Genomic DNA, 25,553 nt, shown 5'->3' with positions numbered 1-25,553 from the left:
TTTTAGGAGCGCCATAAAACTGCAGCAAACTGCTCAAAGGTTATACAAACTCCACAGCATCAAGATCTGAGCCAGCTGAGAGAGAGAAAAAGAGAGAGGAGGGAAGGAGTGAGGGAGAAAACGGTGCTTCTAATTATTTTATTGGGGGGCTGGCTAAGGGTCATCCAGTAAGACAAATGAAGATGTGGATCTTAATATAAGAAAGAGGAAAGAAGAATTGCTTCACAATTTTTTTATCCTTGATCCTCTGTCCCTTCAAGCCCCCCAAAACATTGAATGTACAATAAAGCTTTTTTAAAATAAATAAATAAATATCAAGGACTCCATCAATGTCTGACATTTTTCAATTGCTCCCTTCGAAGGACATCAGATTGGCATGTAAATTGCAGAGGAAATTTTGTGATTAAAAACATGGTGATAAAACTTATATGCTCCCCCCCACCCCCCCAGCTCAAGGAGACAAGAACAGAGAGAAAGAATGACCGGAGAATGCCAAAAAGTCTACACCAAAGGAATTATATAACAAAGGTGACCTCCAACTTATTTCAGTGCAGAGATAATAATACAATACAACAGCCTCTCTCATTAAATGAATAATCAATAGTTCCATATTTCATTATACTTGTCCGTACAAAGTGCAGGCAAAACCACCAAACATAACCCTTGAGAACCAACTATACCAAGTTTGCCAAATATTTGCATGGATGTCCACAGGAGCGGGTGGGGTTGCAAATGACAAAATCTATGTGATGTCATCACACAAATGTGGCAACTGATTTATGTCATACTCTGGGATACAAGTAAAAAATAAGGGCATCTATGGTGATAATGTCACCTTGTACATGTGGCCATTTTGCTTTTGCAGTGTGTTGTGAAAGCTGCTGGTTACCTCGTGGTAAATACTCAGACATCACCAACCTTTGAGGCCGATAGGAATTTTTAGAATTTTAAAAACATGTTTTGGGCATCTTTGCAAAATATCTGCTGAACTATTCACAAAAATAGCTGCCATGTGAGTGAAACTAGCTACCCAGCACTAAATCCAGGGGTGGGATTCTACCGCTTCGCACCAGTTCACGTGAACCGGGAGCTCCAACGATCAGCTGGGAGCAAAACGGTTCGCCCCAACGATTAGATGGGCCCGCCTGCCCGCGCTATTTTCCTACCTTTATCTTCTCGGCTGATTCACATGGCAGAGTAGATTGCTGCACGAATCAACTGTGTTACTCCTCCGAAGAAACCCGGAAGTGAAGATTTCTTCAAACTGCGCATGAACGCGCAAATCACACGATCACCAAACCGGTTGTTAAACCAGGAGGATCCCACCACTGACTAAATCCTATTATCAGGCCTGTAACCGGTTCCTTTTGGGATCTATGGCCTGCCACATTTCTATTCTACTATGCTGTTTCATTAGTGGGGAATTGGGAGGGGGGAAAAGTAAGGATGTTGCCAAAACAAAATTCTTTCTAGAAAGCCAAGGTCATCCTTTGTCTCTGCACCTGACCGGAACTGGATGGGTGCAACTGCAAGCCGGAAACAACCCATTTTTGACTTCCGGGGGAAGACCTTTTTCGCCCTCCCCAGGCTTCAGGGAAGCCTCCCGAGCCAGGGGAGGGGTCGCACTTGCATGCACGGGGGGTCACGCACGCATGTGTAGTTGGGTGGGGAGATTGAGTGGGCACGCACACACAATTTTGGCACGCCGTAAGAAAAAGGTTCACCATCACTGCCCTACATGATAGGCTCAAGATCCAGATGGATCTTGACAGACTTGGACACAGGGCCCTAATTAATAAAATGAAATTCAATGTAGAGAAAGTAAGAAAAAGCAAAAGTACACATACAGATTGGGTGACACCAGGCTTAGTAGTAGTAACTGTGAGAGGGATCTTGGAATCTTAGTGGACAACCAATTAAATATGAGCCAACAGTGTGTGGTGGAAGCCAAAAAAGCAAATGCAATCCTTTATGGGTTGCCGCAAAGAAGAGGGAGTCAAACTATTCTCCAAAGCACCTGAGGGCAGAACAAGAAGCAATGGGTGGAAACTAATCAAGGAGAGAAGCAACTTAGAACTGAGGAGAAACTTCCTGACAGAACAATTAATCGGTGGAACAACTTGCCTCCAGAAGTTGTGAATGCTCCAACACTGGAAGTCTTTAAGAAGATGTTGGATAGCCATTTGTCTGAAGTGGTGCCTAAGCAAGTCCCAACTCTTTTATATTATTCTATTCTATTCTATCTATTCTATTCTATTCTAATTCCTATTCCTATCCTATTCTATGTTGCATTAACAGAGGGATTCAATCAAGATCAAGTGAAGTACCACTCTATAAAGCCTAAGTAATACCACACCTAGAATACTGCATCCAGTTTTGGTCATCACACTATAAAAAAGATGTCGAAACTAGAAAAAAATGCAGAGAAAAGCAATCAGGATGATTAGGAGGCTGGAGACTAAAACATGAAGAACGGTTACAGGAACTGGGCATGGCTAGTCTAGTGAAGGGAAGGACCAGGGGAGACATGTCAGCAGTGTTCCAATATTTGAGGGGCTGCCACAGAGAGGAGGGGGTCAAGCTATTTTCCAAAGCACCCAAAGGCCAGACAAAACTGACGAAGGAGAGATTCAACCTAGAAATGAGAAATTTTCTGACAGTAAGAGCAATCAACCCATGGAACAGAAGTTGCCTTCGGAAGTTGTGGGAGCTTCATTACTGGAGGCTTTCAAGAAGAGACTGGACTGCCATCTGTCAGAAATGGTGTAGGGTCTCCTGCTTGGGCAGGTGGGGTGTTGGACTAGATGACCTACAAGGTCCCTTCCAATTTGTTAATCTGTTATCCCTCCCATAGCATGGGATGCTCTTCCTTCTCTTACTTCAGAGTATTCCTTTGGAGGACACTGCCAAGACAATTTTTCTTAGCAGGATTTCAGATGTAGCTTGCCATTGCTTCCTTCCTAGGGCTGAGAGGGTAAGATTGGCCCGAGAGCAATCCAGGGGCTTCATGCCTACAGCAGGATTCAAATTCACAGTCTCCTGGTTTTATCCTGGTCAATATTAAAGGTTGTGGGGGAAATGACATTGCCATAGGTCTATACTACAGGCCACCCAACCAAGCAGAGGAAGTAGATGAACTTTTTGCTAGTCAGTTAACTAAGGTATGTAGGAAGCACACCACAATAGTAATGGGAGATTTTAACTACCCTGACATCAACTGGGAAACAAACTCTGCACCAAGTGGAAGATCCAACAGGTTCCTAACAAACCTAGCAGACAACTTTGTTTTCCAAAAAGTAGAGAAGGGAACAAGGGGATCAGCCATATTGGACTTAATTCTCACTAACAGAGAGGAAATGATAGAAGGTGTTGAAGCCATAGGAACCCTGGGGGCAAGTGACCATGCAATATTGGAATTCAACATTATCCAAACACAAGTAGTAGAACAAAGTGAAACTAGAGTCTTGGACTTTAAGAAAGCTAATTTCAATAAACTTAGAGAGAGCTTGGGAAAAATTCCATGGATGAGAATCCTCAAGGGGAAAACAACTCAAGAAGCTTGGGAAATTTTGAAAAATGAGATTACAAAAGCCCAGTCTAGCACAATACTAATAAAGAAGAAAAATAATAGCTCCCAAAAGAAACCAGCATGGCTGCATAAAGAACTCTCTGACAAACTGAAAGACAAAAAAGGTAAGTATAAAAAGTGGAAGGAGGGGGACATAACTAAGGCAGAATATCAGCAAATAGCCCGAGCCTATAAAGATGAAGTGAGGAAAGCTAAGGCTCACAATGAAGAAAGGCTTGCCACAAAAGTAAAAATTAACAAAAAAAGCTTATTCCAATATGTTAAAAACAAGAAAAAAGTTAAGGAAACAATTGGTCCATTGCTAGAAGAAAGTGGCAAGAAGGTGACAAGCAACAGGGAGAAAGCAGAACTATTTAACTCATGTTTTGCATCTGTCTTTACACAAAGGGATAAAACAGTCCAACCTATCAAAAACAGCACCACAAAAATCAGATTAGGAACACAAGTTGAAATAGGGAAGAAAATGGTAAGTGAACACCTGTCTACCCTAGATGAGTTCAAATCACCAGGACCAGATGGATTACACCCCAGGGTTCTGAAGGAACTGGCAGACGAGATCTCAGAACCACTGAATTATATCTTTCAGAGATCCTGGAACACCGGGGAACTACCAGAGGACTGGAAAAGAGCTGATGTGGTTCCCATCTTCAAAAAAGGGAAAAAATTAGATCCAGGAAACTACAGACCTATCAACCTGACCTCAATACCAGGAAAGATTCTGGAAAAAATAATCAAGCAACGAATTTGCGAACACCTAGAAGCAAACAAAGTAATAGCCAAAAGCCAACATGGATTTGTCAAAAACAGATCATGCCAGACTAATCTTATTGCATTCTTTGACAAAGTGACAAAATTAGTGGACCAGAGGAATGCCGTCGATATCGTTTACTTGGACTTCAGTAAGACATTTGATAAGGTAGATCATAACCTACTACTAGATAAAGTAGAAGAATGTGGGTTAGACAGCATCACCACCAGATGGATTCGTAACTGGCTGACCAACCGCACTCAACGTGTAGTCCTCAATGGAACTGCATCTACATGGAGGGAAGTATGCAGTGGAGTACCCCAAGGCTCAGTTTTAGGCCCAGTACTCTTCAACATCTTCATCAATGATTTGGATGAGGGAATAAATGGGGAACTCATCAAATTTGCAGATGACACCAAGCTGGCAGGAATAGCCAACACTCCAGAAGATAGCTTAAGATACAGAAGGATCTTGACAAACTTGAACATTGGGCACTATCTAATAAAATGAAATTCAATGGTGAAAATAGTAAGGTTCTACATTTAGGCAACAAAAATGGAATGCACAGGTACAGTATAGGTGGTAACTTGCTCAGTAGTAGTAACTGTGAAAGGGATCTTGGAGTCCTAGTGGACAACCATTTAAATATGAGCCAGCAGTGTGCAGCAGCTGCCAAAAAAGCCAACACAGTCCTAGGCTGCATCAACAGAGGGATAGAATCAAGATCACGTGAAGTGTTGATGCCGCTTTATAATGCCTTGGTGAGGCCACACTTGGAATACTGCATTCAGTTCTGGTCGCCACAATGTAAAAAAGTTGTGGAGACTCTAGAAAGAGTGCAGAGAAGAGCAACAAAGATGATTAGGGGGCTGGAGACTAAAACATATGAAGAACGGTTGCAGGAACTGGGTATGTCTAGTTTAATAGAAAGAAGGACTAGGGGAGACATGATAGCAGTGTTCCAATATCTCAGGGGTTGCCACAAAGAAGAGGGAGTCAAACTATTTTCCAAGGCACCTGAGGGTAGAACAAGAAGCAATGGGTGGAAACTAATCAAGGAGAGAAGCAACTTAGAACTGAGGAGAAATTTCCTGACAGTTAGAACAATTAATCAGTGGAACAGCTTGCCTCCAGAAGTTGTGAATGCCCCAACACTGGAAGTCTTTAAGAAGATGTTGGATAGCCATTTGTCTGAAACGGTATAGGGTTTCCTGCCTAGGCAGGGGGTTGGACTAGAAGACCTCCAAGGTCCCTTCCAACTCTAGTATTGTATTGTATTGTATTGTATTGTATTGTATTGTATTGTATTGTATTGTATTGTATTGTATTGTATTGTATTATCCTGGTGCCTTCACCACGACTCTAGAAGATGTTGAGACTCTAGAAAGAGACAAGAGCAACAAAGATGATTAGGGGACTGGGGGCTAAAACATATGAAGAAAGGATGCAAGAACTGGGTATGAGCAAGAACTAGTTTAATGAAAAGAAGAATTAGGGGAGACATGAGAGCAGCATTCCAGTGGTGGGTTACAAACGGTATGCCCCTGTATGAGAGTACCGGAGCCTGCCTGGAGCACCGCCTGGTATGGTGCTCAGGAGGGCCCACCTAAGCTCCTTACCTGTCTTTTAAGGCTTCCCCGCTTCCATAGACAGCGCCTGTGCGATGCTCTGCGGAGCAGCTGGAGCGTCACGGAGGCTCGTAGAGGTGCTAAGACGCATGCGGCGCTGCACGCATCCATGTGGACACCACCGGGCCCGTTCCAATTGTACTGGCTGGATTGCGATCCGGAACCCACCACTGCAGTGTTCCAATATCTCAGGGGCTGCCACAAAGAAGAGGGAGTCAAACTATTCTCCAAAGCACCTGAGAGCAGGACAAGAAGCAATGGGTGGAAACTAATCAAGGAGAGAAGCAATTTAGAACTAAGGAGAAATTTCCAGAGAGTTAGAACAATTAATCAATGGAACAGCTTGCCTCCAATTGTAAATGCTCCAATACTGGACGTTTTTAAGAAGATGTTGGATATCCATTTGTCTGAAGTGGTGTAGGGTTTCCTGCCTAAGCAGGGGGTTGGACTTCAAGGTCCCTTCCAACTCTGTTATTCCATTCTACTCTGCACTAAAGAGGCTCCCAAACTCCCACTAGGGGGTGCTAAAGCGCAGCCTCTTGGGAGAAAGAGGCAAATTGCTACTGGAGACGCCACGGAGCATTTCGTCCTCCTTGCCGCTGGGTGATGCACGGTCACCATATTGGCACAAGGAACCTGAACCCGGAAAGAGTCGTAGAAATTTGACCCCTGAAAACATATTCCTCCCGTCTGCGAGAAGCAAGTGGGGAGAATGAATGCCCCTCCGGCCTTCGAGTCCTTTTTACTCTTCGAAGGGGAGAAAAAGTCAGTGGGAGAGGGGAAAGGGTGGTGGGGTGGGCGGAGAGGCAGCCAAAGTCAACCCTCCCGGTTGGGAGGGCGGGGGAAGGACTATACTAGCCCCCTGTGTCTCAAACCCCTGCATAGGGGGAGGGGGAGAGCAAATGAGGCGGGGGGGGGGCTCTTCGTGATGCCTTCAACTCCTGAAAGAAAGATTTTATTCACTTATTTAAAGAACTTAAAGGCAGCTCGCATCAACTGCCTACCCCCTTAGAAGGGGTAGGAATCTAGCCAAAAATACGAGGGCGAGTTTTTGCATTTTGGGCTTTACTTGTTTAACATTTCTAAGTTAAATTCTTCAAGATCTTGGGGAAAAAAATAAATGCTCATTGCTATGACTATTAGTCTTCTCATAGTTCCTATCACCCATCTCCTCCCACTTATGACTGCAGGACTATAACTTTGTTGCTTGTATCCTTATGATTTCTATTGATATTGTTTCCTGATTGCTTATGTGTACCCTGTGACTATCATTAAGTGCTGTAGCTTATGATTGTTGATGAATGTATTTTATTTTTCTTTATGTACACTGAGATCATATTCAATTCCTTGTGTGTTCAATCACTTCGCCAATAAAGAATTCTATTCTATGCTATGCTAGATTTTAGAAAAAGGTCTCAATGGATCTCATCTGTTGATTTCGTTTTTTAAAAAAATATTTTTATTCTTTACATAGAAGTATATTGAACACGCAGTGATTGTCCTGGCATTTCACTTGCCATAAAAACCAAAGTGAAAACAAATAACATATATGCTACTTAAACAGTGCTGGTGTTGTACAATTATTTTTAAGCATTCCTATTCATTCTAATTCCATGATGCATATATAGATTTCCAGGTCCCCCTACCCTAAAGTTTTTATATTCCGACTTCCACCTCATGCTTCTAACCATTGATAGAATCTGTTCCATGTGTCATAATATTCTGTCTCTCCTTTGTCTTTTCTTTTTAACATTAGTCTGTCCATTTCTGCATAGACTAGTATCTTCCTTATTATCTCCTCCTCTGAAGGGGTATTTTCACTCTTCCATTGTGGTGCATACACCATTCTTGCTGCGGTCAGGATGCGTAGTATTAGGTATAGTTCCTTTATCATAGCGATCTGTGGTGGCTACTTGCCAGACTAACCGGCAACCCTAAAATATATCTCATCCAAATTCTAATCAGGTCCAACCCCATTATTTATTTATTTTTGGTGAGCAGATAAGCATAACTATATGCTGCCACCTGACTAGACATACTGGGCTTTGAAAATATATGTGCAAATACTAAAAGCTCACTGGCATAGTATAGGTCAGGATTTCCTGCCTGAGCAGGGGGTTGGACTAAATGACCTCCAAGGTCCCTTCCAACTCTGTTGTTCTGTATTCTTGTGTAATGCCTACAAATGGAGATTTGTATGTGTAAATATTTTCCATATTTATTTCATCTTGTTTATTTCATCCATTAGTTTTGATAGTCAAATGGGCTTCAGATTCTCTTCTTCAATAAGAGACTGAGTCCAAAGATCAATTAATACAATTTATTAGAGTACTCCGATAAAGGGGAGGAGGGTTGTCTCTGTGAAACAAGAGAGACCAAGAGGAACCTGGGGCAAATCCTTGGAATACCTTAATACAGCAGAAAGAAATACAAAAGAAAAGTTGGTTGGATGGGGAAAAAAACCATCCTATCCAATTGCATCAGAAAGATGGACATTGCTAAACATCCCATAATATTAAGCATGATCATTTGAATTAGCATTGTTTTAAAAGTAGGAAAAAAATAAAAGTTAGTATGGGAAAAGATGTCTCTTTGAGTTTGCTGTAAAATGATAACAGTTGCAGTCAGTTGAAATAGTACATAAAGCTGAATATCCCTTTGCTACATCCGCCTGAGAAAATTCTTATCTTGCAGTTCGAAAGTTACAGAAATTTGGTTGCTAAGATAGAAAACCTCTGCATTCCATTCTCTACTACAAGGTTATGATAAAATGTAAAAGAAAATACAGCACAACAAAACCCAACTTAGAGTTGCGTGGCCCTCAGTTTCTTGATGATTTGTGAATGTATATTTTGCATATTTTTACAATTTCCTCTTTTTGTTATATATTTGGCAGAACTATTCAAATTTTGTAAAGGTATCTATTGTGTGTGTTTTGGTTTATAATTTGCATATTACAACTTGGTATACGCTTATTGATTTTTACCAGGTTTTAGGACTTGCTGAGTTTTGTTTGTCCCCAAATAACCATGTAGATTGATTTCCTCTAAGGCAATTTCCTAAAGAGCATAGCTTGTAGTTAATGAGAATATTTTTAAGTAGGAAATTTGGATAGAAATATAGACAAACTTACATCTTTGCATCAAAACACTGTGTCTATTATTTTCTCTATTTTTATTTTAAAAAGCGTCATTATGATATAGTGATTGGAGGAGACCTGGATTCAAATCCCCACAGATCCATGGGAGTTTACTGGGAGCCAGTTCCTCTTCCTTAGTCCAGTTATCACACAAGCAAGGTTGCAGAGAAAATTCGAAGAAGGAATGCTTGGAGCCTGTCTTAAAAAATGGCAGATTGAAAAACATATTTATCTAATGAATAAAAGATTTTTGACAGGCTCTAAATGCTGCTTCCACTCTGGAATGGCTTTGTAAAGCAACTTCAACTTCGTGTCAAGGTAGCTTTATGTACTTAGAGTATGAGCTATTTAGGCTGGACTTAATATAATCTAGGTTTACATAAAACAGTTGTAACATTATTGCATGATTATCTGTAAGAGAAGACTGCAGAAGCTGGTGTTAATATGACCCCTATTTTTCTTTTTTTCCTGGTCTGTCTCATTGAAGGATTACAATAAATAAGGACACAAAAGTGCCAAATGCTTGTCTGTTTACAATCAACAAAGAAGATCACACTCTTGGGAATATAATCAAGTCGTGAGTAGCAATGGTTCTTGTTCTTACAAAATAAAGTTGATGAGTTGATTTAAGAATGCAATTCAATTGGCCAACTGCCAAGGAACGCAGAAAAAATAGTGAGCCTTTCAGTATCCCTATCAAATCTTACTTATAAAACCCCAGAATATATACAGACCATGTGGAAAGGTGGTGTAATTTAAATCTACAACACAGTGATGGCCATATATATTTAGCTTAATTTCCTTTCCAGAATTCTGTTCCACAATATGCTAAAACTTTTCATGTTTAATCATTACACTCAATATAAGCTTATTGATTGGTTTTGTTTCCCTTCTCTAATGGATTTTTTTCCCTTGAAATTTTGAGAACCTTGTACGTTATTGGGATCTTTCAATACTATTCTTTTTCTAATCGATGGATGGAGTTATTTTGGCTACAACAGTCAGCGCTCAGTGTAAATATACAGTATGTAGAAAAGAGAAGAATGGTCATAATTACCCAAACAGAAACTTTCTTTTCTAGGTGTTAAAAATGAGCAACAAGAAACATATTCTCTTTGCATTCTTATTGCATAGTTCCAAAGCTGTGTTGGAAATAGAACTGTGAGATTGACTGGCCCTTAGTCATCCAGCATCAGTTATCGTTTTAACAATGAAATTTTCTCTGTTTTTTTCCCCAGGCAATTGTTGAAAGATCCTCAAGTGTTATTTGCAGGATACAAAGTCCCCCATCCCCTTGAACATAAAATAATCATTCGTGTTCAGACAACCCCCGATTACAGCCCCCAAGAAGCTTTTACCAATGCAATCACAGATCTCATCAGTGAGCTTTCTCTCCTTGAGGAGAGATTCCGGGTAAGTCAGCAGATCCTAACAATCACATAATTTGGGGGGGCAGAGGGCTGCTTGCCAAAGGCAGAAATGATGAAACCTAAAGCTATGACTGTGAATTAGGTGAGATATTTCAGCTGTTTTAAATACTTACCGTATTTTTCCGAGTATAAGATGGACCTTTTTTTCCTCAAAAAAGAGGCTGAAAATTTGGGTGCGTCTTATACACCGAATACAGCATTTTTTGCCTCCCGAAGCCCCGTCCCTTTACCAAAATGGCTGTGCAGAGCTTTATGGAGGCTTTCAGAGAGCTCCTGGGGGCTGGGGAGGGCAGAAATGAGCAAAAGATGGGCCATTTTATGCCCCCTCCCAGCCCCCAGCAGCACTCTATAAGGCTATGCATGCAATTTTTGGGACAAAAAACGGGCCCGCTTTCGCGAAAAACGGGCCGTTTTTTGCTCATTTTTGGCTGCCCCCCCCCCGAGCACTCTGCAAGCCCCCCCAAGGCTATTCATGCCTTTTTTTGCAAAAAAAACCTGGGCCCGTTTACTTATCTACTGTATTTCTATCTCTCTACCTACGTACCTACACTCCCTCTCTCTCTCTCCCTCTAACTACTCTCTCCCTCCCTCCTGTATTTCTCTCTCTTTTTCTCCCTCTCTCTCCCTCTCTTCAAAACCTTGGTGCATCTTATACTTCGAAAAATACGGTAAGTTTCATTGAGGGGGCTTTAATTATGCATCTACCCTTATAGCAAGATGAACTTTGGGGCCAAAATGTGAAATTGAGGCACGTTAAGCCTTCTGGGGAGGCAGAATCTGGGAATGATCACCCATAAGATAAGTATATAGTTGTTAGAGAATAAGACATCAAGAAAATTGTCTGTTAATACCGTTTGTTCTGAAGAGGCTCCCAAGATCCATCATCTATTCCCACCTGTAATATGTGAGTTCTGGGCAATAGAGTCACATAGATGTCAAACATCATCAGAAACCAATGTGTGGATCTTCTATGGCAGGGAGTTTTATATCCTCGTTACCCTAACCAAGAATGTCCTTTGTGACATTTCCATCAAATTGTGTTTCTGGTAATAATGGAGCTTGCCATGAATAATTAGCTACAGAGAAAGAGATACGGCATTTTAAACAGCTGTGTTGACTTTTCAGATGGCTGTTTTCTGTGAAGGATAAGAAAAATCACAAATATAAGAAAATGTTGCAGTTTCTTTGATAATTTCACCAATCTGCCATTAATGATGGTGGGTAATTAAATGGCTTAGTTGTAAAAAATAATAAAGGTGGGCTATAAATAAATAAATGAATATATTTTGTCTGGCCAGGTTTAACTCATGCATTTTGAAGTTCAGATAGACTTGGAATAATGGCAGCTCCTTCCTCCAAGGGAACTTTCCTTACTTTTATAACCAGACGTTAAATGAAATTGTCAAGATTTTTATTTATTTATTTATTTTTATTTTTCAGTTACCATGTGCTTATTTTTCTCTTAGGTTGCCATCAAAGACAAACAAGAAGGAATTGAGTAGTAGTTACGTTTATCAAATATATTTGTAAATAAAATTCATTTTTCAATGTAGTAGTCTACAAGAAATGTATTTATGATTACTTTGCTACTTTATAACCTCTAAGAAATTTCAATATAGGTCATTTACATGAAAGTTTGTGTAAGTTTATAGCTTATGTGATGGCTAATAAATTATACTTCTTAATTTTTGCTCTGTTTTCAAGTGATTATACCTTCAGCAAAAAACATGGTAAAATAGTTGTTGAAATTCCCTCCTAATTTAAAACTGACAATATACTGTGTGCTTTCCATTTCAGTTAGAAATACCTCTTGATTTTCTTTCAGATGCATAGTTGTTTTTACTCTACTTTCTCAAGAGGTGGCTTGGTATAATTCTTCTCTGCGTTACTGTTAAGATACAGCTCTTTTTAAATTATGCAGGCAAACTGTATGTCTATGTACAATGCATTTTCCAAGCACATATTTTCTGTGCCTGAGGGTATCCCCAGAGGCAATTGTATATATGAGAAAGGAGCAGGGAATGCGTTGCAGAACTGCCATTGTTCCCTAAGAGCGGCCAAGTAGACAAAGTTAATTACACCAAGAGTCAGATGATGAAGAATTATAAAATTAAATTTTACTTATATCGGCACCTTATGAAATAATAGTTTTACTCAAGGAGGTTCTCATGCTTCCCCCTTTTTGCAGTTTTCTCTTAAGGGGAATCTTCCTTTATGCAATTGCCTGAATGAAATTATCCTTGTACTGTACGTACAAGTCCACACTGCTTTACAATGAAAAGTATTTCTTTTCAGTGAGTTCAACAGTCCTGCCTGCACAATGCAAACTTGGATAGGTAGCTTTTCCAAGACCTTTCAAGAATGGGGGCCTAAGTAAATATATTTAACATATTTTGTAAAAAGTGCTTCAATTATGTTGTATCAAGTTTTATTAAATACTGTCCTATAAAACAAATACACTTAAGACACAAATAAAGCAAAGTCACAGTTAAGAGATGTCGGCATTGGCAACAACTTCATGTAGTTCCAGCCAATACCTTTGGTTGATTTTCTTGCATTGAGATATATCTATATATATCTATATATATGAATTTCATCCCACCAACTCCCATCCCTATCCCCAACCCACCCTGATTATTCTCAGAACAGTCACAAATACTGCACTACTGAAATGTGGTTGAAAAAATGGGATTGCTCCTTCTGGGTTGCCAACCCAGCTAGACTTTCTTCCATATTGCGGCAATGTTGACATCTGTCAGTGCGACTAGATATGTAAAAGTGGGATCTGTGACCACGTTGTTCACCAAGACATCTGTCAGCAACTCGCCATTTGCCTTCAATTCCGGCCACTTTAGAATCTACGTGGGAAAAGAGAGTGAATTTATCCAGAAACTCACGAGATTCACAAAATTATTTTATTGCGCTATAAAATGTTTAGGAAATCAGCTGTTTTTTTTAAAATTGCAATGGATGTTTGTCAAAAGCTAAGAGTCTTCTCTATATTAATCCTGACAAATTTATATATATGGGCACATAAAGGTTTGTCAATCTCAGCATGTTGGCTGGGGAATTCAGGGAGTTCAAGTCCAAACATCCTAAAGCTAACAGGATTGACAGTTTTTCTTGATTTAAGCTGAAACGTATCTCTGTGCTGAGATCTTCTCATATCCATGTCTCTTGTCAGGCGCAAAGAATCAGGACTATATGTTAAGTTCCATTTAAGAAGATTTATTGCTCATGTCTTTGTACAGGAATCTACTTAACTGATGGTCAGCACTAAGAGGCAAAAGAATTCGGGGGGGGGGGGGGGTTATAGTTTTTTGGGGACATAATGTGACATTTTGTGGGCATAAGTCCACTCTTGACTCCGCCTCAGGTTCTGCCTCTTCTATACCTAATTCATAGGAAAAGGCTGTATAGGAAATGGGTTTTAATTTTCTTTCAGAGGGGGAGGAGGAGGGTTTTTTATGTTTAGAGGGTCATCATTCTTTGAACTAAATAAAGTATAGCACACTGTATTGTAGATAAATGATGCCAATTTGGGATGGCAGGGCAAGCAGCTGATGAAGCCTGAATGGTAGGAATGGTGGCTAAGGAGATAAGGCCTACTACTGAGATAAGTAAATCACGATTAGTACAAGTTTAAATAATGCAATATTATTTTAGTGCAAATTGTAAATCTATGCCAGGTTGTGTTTGATGTAACCCAAATTTCAATTAACGCAAGGCGTGTGTAACATGTGCAATGAGAATTTGGCAACCATTTGAAATTATGATGTGAAACGAATAGGGATTACAACTGGTCCTCGGAATTCCAGCCACCCAGCATCCCTATGGACACATGATTATAATCTGTGTGCTTGACAATCAGGTCTCATTTATGACCGATTGCAGTGCCCTGGGATCATGATCTCCATTTAGGAGCTTCCCCAGAAAGTCAATCAGGAAGCCAGCAAAGAAGGTCACAAATCACTGGGGTAAATCTCCCCCACCCATGCACTCTCCCTTAACCCTTCTGCTCTTGTACCATGCTGACCATTTGCATACACCCCTTACACCCTCCCTGAGCCTCAATGTGCCTTCCTCATACCCCTTTCCACCCTCCAGCAGCCACTTACCTGCCAGCCAGCCTGCTTGCAAACTAACTTGGTTGTAAAAACCTGGCCTCTTTAACAACCATGGGATTCAGTTAATGATGGAAGTCAGGACTGCATGAATTGTTAAGGAATGCCATCATGCGTTACGACTGCATTGCTTAGCAATGGAAATCTAGATCCCAACTGCTGTCATTAGTTGAGGCTTACCTGTGTGCTTTTAAATGTTTAAGTTTATAAATTTAATTTGCAAATTAATAAACAAAAAAAATTATTAAGCTGCCCAGAACATTTTGGCATTGGGTGACCTCAAAATCGAATAAAACACTTGTTTGTTACTACAACTCAAATCAACCAACATTGGATCAGCGTGACCTAGACACCATATCCTTGAATACCTGGGAAGGCCCTATTCTCTCGGTTGGGCAATCTTCCTTGGTGGCACAAAGAGCTGACAAATGGTTGCTGAGGTCATACATCCAGATGCTTCCTTTCTCATCACCACAGAACACATATTCTTCTGCTGCAAAAGTAAAACAAGTATCACCAAATTGTTCAAATGCTTCTAGGCCAGGTTTGAATTCCACATCTGGAGCGCATTTTGCTGGGGTGCCTTCTCAGTTCACTTACCAGCCTCCACCCTTCCTACCAACTATATTCTTACTCTACCTCTTCCCCAATGCTTGTCTGGGGTCCTGGCATGCTGGGGATTGAAACCAGGGAGCTAACATCATCTACTGCCCGAAAGGTAAACCTACATTAATCTGGAACTGCAGTATTTCATAAAATAAACACCCTGGTGATAATCTGTTATTATTTAAGAGTATTCTCAAGTTTCCAACCCAACTGGTTAAGCTTATCTGGGGGGACAAAGAAGCAATAGCAGCTGTAATAAACTAAAATGGTGGCAGATGACATGTTTGTGCCAGAGACATGAATGGAGCTATATATCCATGGCTATTCAGAGATGATACCAGCACTTACTTGGGCATGTACTGAGAGTGAGGTAAGGAAGATCTGTTGAAGACCATTCCAGTTCAGCCAGAATGACAGCCTGTACTGTCCTCCGCCCACCTTTCCCTTGTTTGAAAGAGCGACTCCAGCTCCAGAGGTTTATAGATGCTCTCTTTGAACTCTTGGTAACTGAAGAGGAAAAAAAAACACTGGTACCCTTGCTAAACAATGGGTCTGCTGCTAGATCAGCATTTCTTCCTATATTCACTATTGTTTTAAAGCAATTATCACAGCAGGCTCAATAAAAATGTGCAACATCAATGACATTACAACATTTATTTTCTGGCAATTGTGGTGCGATCTTAAAGCCCTTAATAATACAGCTATTACTCATAAGCTCATAACTTACAACACATCCTGTAAAATGCCTTTGACATCAATCAATTGAATTCAGTGGCTTTGGTCCAATGTAAACATAGCATTGTTTTCCAACTTTGGGAATAATTTCCAGGAGTATGGACTTCAACTCCCAGAATTCCATGACCATTGATGAAAATTCTGGGAGTTGAAGTTCCCACTCCAGGAAATTCCCAAGGTTGGAGAATCTTGGTGTATAGCATAAAATAATGTCAGGCATCATTTATTATTCTAAATTAAAACATACCAAGATAGAAGAGTTCTAATGGGTAGTAGGAAGTTCAGAATTTTCTATGTTCCATACTAAGCATGGAACAGCCTGGAAAAAACTCCATGCAAGCCTTGTTTACACAAAGCCTCCTTATTCTCTTTAGAAAAAACAGACTGAAATAACACAGAAATAACACCAAACTCTAACATTTCCCTTCTCTATTGTTACTCTTTGTAAATATAGATGGGTCAGCAGCTCTGAGGGAATACTAATCTCTTAGTTTTTCCATTTCATCCTCTTCCACTCTGTTTTCTAAATGTACATGTTAAGCCAAAATATATTTTGAGATTATGTGTTGCTCTTTTGTGTGGGAGAGGCGCTTTATAAAAAAAATGATCATGCAAAAAAAGAAAAGATGCTCCCATGAATTTCCCTAATTTACTTTGACATATCATAATGCTTATTTCTTACCCACAATGTCTTCATTCAGAAAGGCTAGGCCATCCACCCGATGAGAAGACGTGTCATTCCCTTCATCATCTGGAAATTGAAATTCAACTTCAAAAGCTCTGAAATGTTAGAAAATAAAGAATTAATGTATTGAGCAATTAGTGTGACTTTAACCTACAGTAAGCAAATGCTCTAATAATAAATATGTTGGTTTTAACCCTTATTACAAGTGAACATCTTCAAAATACATAGGCTATAGTTGTTTGTACTGTACATCTTGATAGACATTGGACCACAATTCAGTGAACACTGGAATCAGTCCATGAATCTCTAACAAGATAAACCATTGATTTAGATGAAGAAAAAATACATCCTAAGACTTGAATAACCACTGATAGAAAATAGTAGACAACTGAAAACATTCATATATTAGCATTGCTAGTTAATCATTTTTGCATGTAAGGAGAATTTAGAAATCATTAAGTTTGGCATAACTAACTACAAGTCAGAGTTATATCGTAACTGGTTTGCCATTCAGAGTCCGAGCCACAGATGGTCTTCCAGAAGTAGCAAAAAATGCAGTTTTTAGGGTTCTCCAAAAAAATGCTACTTATTTTTTCCAACTCCAATTTTAAAATCCAATTTCAGTTTTAAATTCTTTTTATTTTTGCCTATTTTTATAATATTTTGCTCAGCTAAAACATCCTATGTAAAGAGCAGTTTGATATCAAAGAAATCCCTTATCAAAAAGCTGCCAATTGTTTATACAGAATAGGCAAAAGAGGTGTGGTTTTCTTCTGATGAAAGGTGTAGTGTCCCAATTACAACCACTAAACACTGGAGAAAAAATGTCCCATAGCGAACAATGACTTCACTTTATGGCCACCATGCTTGCTTAACAACTACCACAAAAAAAGTCACGAGATCAGGTTTGCTGATGTGATAACATGCTTTCTGACTGTCACAATTTATGACTACAATTGCCAGGCTCATTTACTGTTGTAGTTCAAGGATTACTTGTAATTTATCTTTCCAATATGCGGCATTAGCTGATTACATGCCATAACATTGGTATAGATTCTTAGCAGCCACACAGTTAGATTTTCACAGGAAGACACCTTCTACTCACCTGTTTTTCTGTGGTTTATCATCCAGTCTAATATCCCAGGCGAAGCAGCCCTGTTCGCAACCAGCCACCAAGAACCGATCTGGGCAAGAGGGTACTAGGGCAATACGTAAAGGTGTGGAAATGGTCTCCAGTACCATCAGCTGCCTAACAAATGAAATACATTTCAGTTCCTCTCTTTTATTAATGCAAACACCACTTTGCAGATGTGAAAGGTGGAATCCTGTATCATTACCTTTCTTGGAAATTATAGTCACAGTCTGGAATTCCAATGTCCCAGGCGCATATTTTTTTGTCATAGGAGGCAGCTGTTGGGAGACAGAGAAGAGAGAGGAAAAAGAGACGTAATGAAATAAAAAGATAGGCTTCCAAATAACAAATTAGGAAAAAAAGATCCACTCCTTCAAACTCAGAACCCCAGAATATTGCAGCTAGTTCCGAAGATAATAATATGAGATTTAGCTTGTCATCTTTGTAATCGCAGACCAAACAAGGCAATCTACTCTTGTCTTGACTCAAAAAATGCTCAGAAGAAATGAGTGATTGGAGAACATAAGATGTCTTACTGAAAAGGTGCGTTTCACAGGTTGGACTAAAGCAAGCAGTAGCAATGGGTTTCTTGTGAGCCTTGATTTCTCCGTAACAGTAATCGGCAGTCACATGAATTAGCTTTACGATTCCTCTTCTCCCAGCAGCAGCCAAAACGTTGTGTTTTTTCTTTCTCCCATCACTTGTTACCATTGTTAGAGTTGTCCATGTGACAGTGTAAAACTCCTGGTGAAAAAGGCAAGGTATTGGTGAGGAAGAAGCCATGCAAGACGAGAAGTTTGGGTAGACTTGGATAAAAACAACCAAGGGCACCAAACAGTCTTTGAAATGGTAGTTTTATGAAAAATTGCCCTTACAATGATTTAAAAAACTAAACCAAAAAGAAAAAAATAAAAGTGCATAAAAAAGAAAAGAAAAAAATAAGAAAGAAAACTAAGAATGTAGTAAAGGAAAAGAAATATATGAATACATTATTTCTCCCTTCATCAGACATATAAACAATTTTAGTAGCTTATTTTCTCTTTAAATACTGTATAACAAATCATCTCTTTTTCCCATATCTCATCTCTTTATAAACAAACCCTTGCCATTTCAGTCCTGGTACAATGTTGATCTCTTTAATCCCCTTAAATAATGACTCAGAACTTGATTTCTTTTCCTTTTTTTCTTTGTCCCACCCCACAAATTTTTTCAAAGCTTTAACCAGCCTCTTTTGCAAATCCAATGCAGGAAAATTATCCAGATTTGCATATACAGGTATCTCTTGGTTTGTTATATGTATATTAGGCAGGGGGTTGGACTAGAAGGCCTCCAAGGTCCCTTCCAACTCTACTATTGTATTGTATTGTATTGTATTCCTTTTAATTATTAAGACATCAGCTGGATTATTTTGTACGTTCAGTGTAGCATATTTTTCCATTTCATTCTTGTAGAAATTCACTCTCAACTCAACCGTGGTCTTGTCAGAAAGAACTTGCTTCTCTTGACTTTTATATAATGACTTTTTGACATAGTCTAAAGACAGATGCTCAAGTCCATTATTCAAAAATATCCTTTAATATATCCAATGTTAAAATATTTTGCTTCATTCTATAACTGTATGCTTATTCCATTTGTAACTTTCCAAAATTAAACTTCTAATCACCCTTTTGCTATTTATTGAAAAACATGTTTTTTAAAAATCCTTAAACGTGTATTTTAAACATCTTTCACTAGGGATTGAAGGAAACTCATCTAATGTTTTCAGACTTATCTATCCAAAGCAAGGTTCCTAATAGTTGAAGCAGTTACAAGCAATTTCTGAAAGTGATTAGAAAATGAAGTGTGTGAATATAGTGGCACCTTTCAATGCCATCAACCATCATTTGAGCAAGATGGTTATCTCCCTCATCACTCAGAGCTCCAAACTCTCTACTTTGCAGTCTCTTCGCATGAAGCAACTATCTGGAGCACTTGTGGCCGATCACAAATCCTCTCCTCGTCCACAGAGGAATTAAGAAGAGCTTGACTACTTGCTGATTCTTCATTCTGCCATGGTCATTCAATTTATTTTTTTGTGGAGTCATCTTCAGTTTGCTATTTTTCCCCTGGAAGTCCAAACATTCTAACTTATATACAAACCTGTTAAAAACTGCACTGAATTTCTAAGGGGTAAGGCGTAATAGTTTACTCGCGTTCCCTTTTTAGAGATTTTCTGATTATAGTTTAGCAGACTCCTGCAACTCTTCTGATGACCTCCCCAGTCAAATTTCAATTCAACAGGAAGTTTTATAGTTATAGAATTCAGGTATTTTGAAGAACAGAATTCAACACAGCACGTGTTAAGTCATGGGGTGCATAGGAGACATCACTGCACTCATAAAGCTTTTGATTAATGTCCCACTAAATAAAAAGCAGAAAGGCGAGAGCAATTGTGTTTCCCTTACCTCCCCAGTCACTTTGTACTTTTTCAAAACAATGCCTGTTTCACAGTCAACCAAACAAACAGAATCTCCGCCACAGGTAGCTGCTGTCCTAGAAGAGCTCACCACAGGGTCTGAAAGATAAAAGCACAGTGATTGTAATCCTCTTGTCATCATAAGCCTCCTGTTTTTAATTGCTGTAGAAGTGAAACAGATATTTAAATAAATACAATGTATACATTCCATACCTATTATCTATAGAATACTTTTGTAAGTATGAATCAAGGATTGCTACACTAAATTTAGTACGCCTGTTTCTTCTTCATACAGGTAGACTTCACTTAATGACTGCCCTGTTAATGACTGTCTGAAGTTATGACAGCACTGAAAAAATAATTCCACAAGCAGTCCTTGCATTTACAACCCATGCAGCATCCCCATGGTCCCATGGTTCAAGCATTTCGTAACAAGTGTGTGTTTACGACTGTCACAGTGTCACATGAGTTCCCTTTGCATACTTCACAACCAGTTTGACAAGCAGTCATTAGAGAAGTTTGCAGTGAAATTAAAAGTTGCAGTCATGTGACATCTCACTTAATGACATTGATGGAGTTGCCAATCCCAATTGTGGTTGTTAAGTGACACTACCTGTACTGCAAGAGTAAAGTTCCCCAGATAAGCCTGATGCTTTAAAGTTTAAACTAAGAGTGAGATTAGGCTCTTCGCCAAAGATGACAGAGTCCTAATTTGCTCCTGTCTCTTTGCATTTTTATTAAATTAGGAGTGGGCACCAGCCTGATCACCACATGGTCACTGCAACTTCTTTACTAATTTAAAACTTCTTTACTAAAGGCATACCTTGAATTATGAGTGTACTGAAAAATAGCAGCTCCTGTATAGCAATCACCTTCATATTTGAAATACAAATAAGCAACTTGCTGGAGAAAACAAACATGTAAAAATTATGGAACAATGTGCATAAAAATTCAGAATTCACAAGAAGAATGACAGTTCCTGGAGAACACCATGATCAGATTGACTGACTGTCATTTTAATTCTAGGACAGCCCAGCCCACTAGACCATGCTCACCTTTTCTAGTCCCACAATCTAGTGGTGGCTCAAAAACACAGGCCCATAATTGAGTCTTGAAGTCATCCCTGTTGTTGGCCTTACTGTGACATTGTAGAAAATGGACCGGTTCCAGGGTGATTGTCTCCTGTAAGAAGGCAGAAAGCTTTGAACATAAAATGTCCCATGATATGTGGTATAAAACAGAGGTTTTCTGGATGGAGTTAAAATCTAGGTAGGTACACAACAACACAGCCATGTTTTAAAGTCAAGCTTTTTAAAGTAGGCCCTTTGCCACCTCATTATATAACTATCTAACTGACTCACAGAGTTTATATACTGTATATCTCTTTGACAGTGGAAGAAATGGGGTTACCTCGCCTTCCAAGTCCTTCTCTGGAGTGCTGCAAACATCTCTTTCATCCTCTTCCTCTTTGCGCTCCTCTTTCTGCTGAGTTGCCTTTTTGTGGCTTTGTGCTTTTGGAAGCCTCCCTCCATTCCGATGAGCTCCGTCAGGATCCGGAGGGGTCTGGGATTCCTTGGTCTGTGGGCGAGAGGCTCTTGTGGCCGCAGTACTGTGCTCCTCCTGCAAGCGGCTGAGCTTCTTGGGGCTGGGTGATGCTTCTTCCTTGGAGCTGCTTTGAGAATGGGATCTCTTGCTCTTTGCTCTTCCTTTGGAACGAGCCCCTTTCCTTTTGCTGGGAGTTACTGAGCCCTAGTAAAAATAAAAGTTCAGCAACGTTCAACTTGATGTTGTCAAAATCATCTCAATTGTGCAAAGTAACTTTCCCAACAGAGAAATTTGCCTGGACTTCTGCTTAAATCTACAATGTCCCCAATCAGATGAACATTATTTTCACATTTGAAAGAGCACCATCCACTGTTACCATTCCTACTGAAATTAACAGAAAATAATCCATCCATAATCCACTAGACCAGTGGTTCTCAACCTTCCTAATGCCGCGACCCTTTAATACAGTTCCTCATGTTGTGGTGACCCACAACCATAAAATTATTTTTGTTGCTACTGTGTAACGGTAATTTTGCTACTGTTATGAACCGTAATGTAAATATCTGATATGCGGGATGTATTTTTATTGCTATAAATTGAACATAATTAAAGCATAGTGATTAATCACAAAAACAATATGTAATTATATATTGTGAAATATTTATTTCTAATTACAAATAAATGAAATGTTGTCTTGAAGCATGGTGTAGCACAGGGGTCAGCAATCTTAAACACTCAAAGAGCCATTTGGATCCATTTCCCACAGAAAAGAAAACAGGGAGCCATAAAACCTGGGTGGGTGTGGCCAACTCAAGATCACTCCCACCCAGTCACATGAACCCCCCCCCCCAAACATGCCTACCCAGGTTTCATGGCTCAGTGTTTTCTGTGGGAATAGGGTCTCTCTCTCTTCTCTCCCCCTCCCTCTCATTTCTGTTTTTCTCTATTTTTCCTCTCCCTTTCTCTTCTTCCTTCCTTCCTTTCTTTCTTTCACTTTCCTCTTTCTTTTTCTTTCTTTCTCATTGAACATGATAGCAAAACCAAAATAAAGTTATTAATTGTAGGAAATTTCTTCTCTGCAATCTTTTCATAGTGAACTCTAAGTTGGTAGAAGCTGGCAAGATTGTACTAACAACAATAGGATATATATTTTGATTTCTTTTGAGTTTGACAATATAATATGTTATCCAAAATTATAAATAATCTTATTTTCAGATGCATTTTTTGCCATCTCTGTTATTTTCTTTAAAAGTAAATTTGTGCCTTCTGGCAAACTGCAGTTTTCTTTGCAAGAGATCTAGCTTTCATCATAAGTCTGAGAAAGTTAGTTTCTCTTTCTTTCTTTCTTTCTTTCTTTCTTTCTTTCTTTCTTCTCTTTCTTTTTCTTTCTTTCTTTTCTCTTCCTTTCTTTCCCCAATTTGTTTCCCTCTCTCATTCTCTCCCTTCAGCTCTCTTTCATTTCTTTCTCCCTCTCCCCCTTCTCCAATTTGTTTCTCTCTATTTTCCCTCACTTCCATTCTCTCCTTTCAGCTCTCTTTCATTTCTCTCTCTCTCTCTCTCTCTCTCTCTCTCTCTCTCTCTCTCTCTCTCTCCCCTTTTTTCTTTCATCTCTTTCTTGTGCGTGCAAGCAAAATACCCTCCTGGGCTGGGATCACGGCGGCGGGGACAGCAACTCCTTCTGCTGCCGCCACTGAGAAGTGAGTAGCTGGCTGCACTGCGCAAGAGAGTCACGCTGCGCAGGAGACTCCTCAGTGCCAGACTCAGGTCAGTGCCAGCCGCGGTCCTCTTCGTGTTGGCTCAGGAAAGAGCCAGAGCAGCCATCTCTGGATGCAGAGAGGGAAGAGTTCCAGAGTCCTGCACAAGGAGAGCCCTGTGCAGCGCAGGAGAACTGGAGCCCTTCCCTCCCTGCACCCAACCAGCTGCTGCTGCTGCTCCCCATTCCCCTCCTTGAGCCAACACGAAGGGGACAGCAGCGACCTGAGTCTGGTGCTGAGGAGTCTCCTGTGCAGCGTCGCTCCCCTGCGCTGCATACACAGTTACTCACCTCGTTGCCCAGTAGTGACAGCAGGAGGAGAATCGTTCGCCTTGATCCTGGCCCAGGAGGGTATTTTGCTTGCGCGTGCGTGCAAGAGATGAGCAGCTAACAGTCTCCCCCTTGGATCCCAGCAGAACTAAGCAGAACCGGCTCAGTGGAGCCAGGCCTGTGCCGGGGGGAGGGGGGGAAAGTGATGTCAGGTAGAGACTGGGCAGCCTACATAGCCTCTTCTCAGTCATTGCCCTTCTTGCTGCCCAAGCCTCCCACTTTGATGCAGCTCAACCCCGGCGAAGGTGTGCGCCCTGTAGGAGCTCCCGGGCAGGAACAGTCACTGAAAAATACCCGCATGGGAGGTTGGGCTAGCCTGCTGGCAAGCTCGTCAGTCTATTGGCACCTCTCCTTCCGCCGCGCGGAGAACCCGAGCCGCTCCTTCCCTTTGGGCCGGCTTCTCGCCAGCCTCTCCATGGGAGGCTCCTCGGCGACCCCTGTGAAAAGGTTGTTCGACCCCCAAAGGGGTCGTGACCCACAGGTTGAGAACTGCTGCACTAGACTATTGCAATATGTTGTACATGGGGCCAGCCTCAAAAAGTATCAATACAGCCTGGTGGGCTCCCCTTTGATCGGGGGGGACACAGGACGCCTTGGAGGGGCTCCTGCCGAGGGGGCGGCATAGCGGGGCACCCCCTGTGTCGGCAGTGGCTGGGGGGGGGCTCCCTGCATCGCCCTAGGCATCAGGAGGCAAGAGGGGAGGCGCTGCGGCGTCTTCGCGTAGAGGCAGCTGGACAAACTGAAGATTTGAAGGACGCAGTTGCAATGCGGTGAGATGGAGATTCCCCCCGTTCCCTTTCATGAGTGAAGGAAAATAAAAAGACTGTCAGCTTTTTGAAAAAACTTTCAACCTGTTACTGGGAAGTGTGATTGGAGGGAGGGGGATTTCCCCCCCCCCTTGGACAAGTGGCTTTAAACCAGTGCTTCTCAAATAGTGGGGCGGGCCCCCCAAGGGGGGCGCGAGGCTCCGTAAAGGGGGGCTCAGCTCAAATTATTTTATATATTTTTGTTTTGCAGGTTAAAGTTTTTTTTAATATTGTGTTCCTTTAAATCCTGTGCTCCTTTAAATCTTTTCTGCTACAGTTAATAAAGCTATTCTTTGTTGTAAATTGATCCACATTTCTTTCTTTTTTTATTCTCTTATACGTTAATAAGGATACAGTGTTATGCAGAGGTGTACTTATAACAATTTTATAGACAAATGATACTATTTACAGTCGTGCGGGGGGCGCGAAATGTTTTCTTCTTCCTAGGGGGGGCATGACAGAAAATAATTGAGAAGCACTGCTTTAAACTGTTCTGCTCTCTGCCCCCAGAGGAGGAGGAGGGGGGAGCCTGGAATGAAATCACGCTCATAGCAAATGCAGATTTTTTTTTACTGTAATTGTGAAAATGAGGTGATGATCTGTTTCCCTCTGACAACTTTGAAAACTTTTGGTTTGTTGCTCTCTGATCCCGGAGCTGGCAGGGCAAGATGGCACACTTCCGTTGTCTTCATGTACTTTGAAATTTGACTCCACCCACAGAAACTGCTGGCAATTGTCTTTGTCTCCGTGACACTCAGAGAAATCTCTTGTTACATTACCCTGGACTTGGAACAAAGGATTTTATTGCTTTATTGCCTAGAATTAGAATTGAGAAAAGGTCCTTATCT

General features: G+C 40.5%; 2 protein-coding genes across 4 annotated transcripts in view; one reads left to right on the top strand and one right to left on the bottom strand.

Annotated features, from left to right (window-relative positions):
- Window positions 1–6,575: 6,575 nt before the first annotated feature.
- Window positions 6,576–12,219, top strand: POLR2J (RNA polymerase II subunit J). Its single transcript, XM_081940730.1, has 4 exons — window positions 6,576–6,730; window positions 9,592–9,681; window positions 10,343–10,517; window positions 12,001–12,219. Exons 1-4 carry the CDS (start codon window positions 6,678–6,680, stop codon window positions 12,034–12,036), a joined length of 354 nt encoding a protein of 117 aa, XP_081796856.1. The 5' UTR covers window positions 6,576–6,677; the 3' UTR covers window positions 12,037–12,219.
- Window positions 12,220–12,945: 726 nt separating this feature from the next.
- Window positions 12,946–25,553, bottom strand: part of LRWD1 (leucine rich repeats and WD repeat domain containing 1) — a 37,680-nt gene continuing 25,072 nt past the window's right edge. For all 3 annotated transcript variants that reach the window (XM_081940716.1, XM_081940717.1, XM_081940718.1), the window contains 10 exons: window positions 21,682–22,020; window positions 21,327–21,453; window positions 20,261–20,370; window positions 18,353–18,560; window positions 18,022–18,094; window positions 17,790–17,933; window positions 16,682–16,779; window positions 15,613–15,771; window positions 15,027–15,151; window positions 12,946–13,392 (listed from right to left, as the gene is read on the bottom strand). In XM_081940716.1, the coding sequence (XP_081796842.1) occupies window positions 13,252–13,392; window positions 15,027–15,151; window positions 15,613–15,771; window positions 16,682–16,779; window positions 17,790–17,933; window positions 18,022–18,094; window positions 18,353–18,560; window positions 20,261–20,370; window positions 21,327–21,453; window positions 21,682–22,020 (1,524 nt within the window). In that variant the 3' untranslated portion in view covers window positions 12,946–13,251. The remainder of the gene's footprint in view (window positions 13,393–15,026; window positions 15,152–15,612; window positions 15,772–16,681; window positions 16,780–17,789; window positions 17,934–18,021; window positions 18,095–18,352; window positions 18,561–20,260; window positions 20,371–21,326; window positions 21,454–21,681; window positions 22,021–25,553) is intronic.

The sequence above is a fragment of the Natrix helvetica genome (genome assembly GCF_964273705.1).
Source record: "Natrix helvetica genome assembly, chromosome: 2".
Taxonomy (NCBI): Eukaryota; Metazoa; Chordata; class Lepidosauria; order Squamata; family Natricidae; genus Natrix; species Natrix helvetica.
The sequence above is the reverse complement of the archived record's forward strand: the minus strand, read 5'-3'. Positions and strand labels throughout refer to the sequence as shown.

What these genes read in the sequence shown, in the direction of transcription:
- POLR2J (XM_081940730.1), top strand. Translation starts at nt 6,678, where the DNA reads ATGAATGCCCCTCCGGCCTTCGAGTCCTTTTTACTCTTCGAAGGGGAG. An exon ending in CTCTTCGAAGGGGAGAAAAA is followed by an intron (nt 6,731 to 9,591) that starts GTCAGTGGGAGA and finishes GTCTCATTGAAG; the next exon opens with GATTACAATAAATAAGGACA. An exon ending in TCCTTGAGGAGAGATTCCGG is followed by an intron (nt 10,518 to 12,000) that starts GTAAGTCAGCAG and finishes TTTTTCTCTTAG; the next exon opens with GTTGCCATCAAAGACAAACA.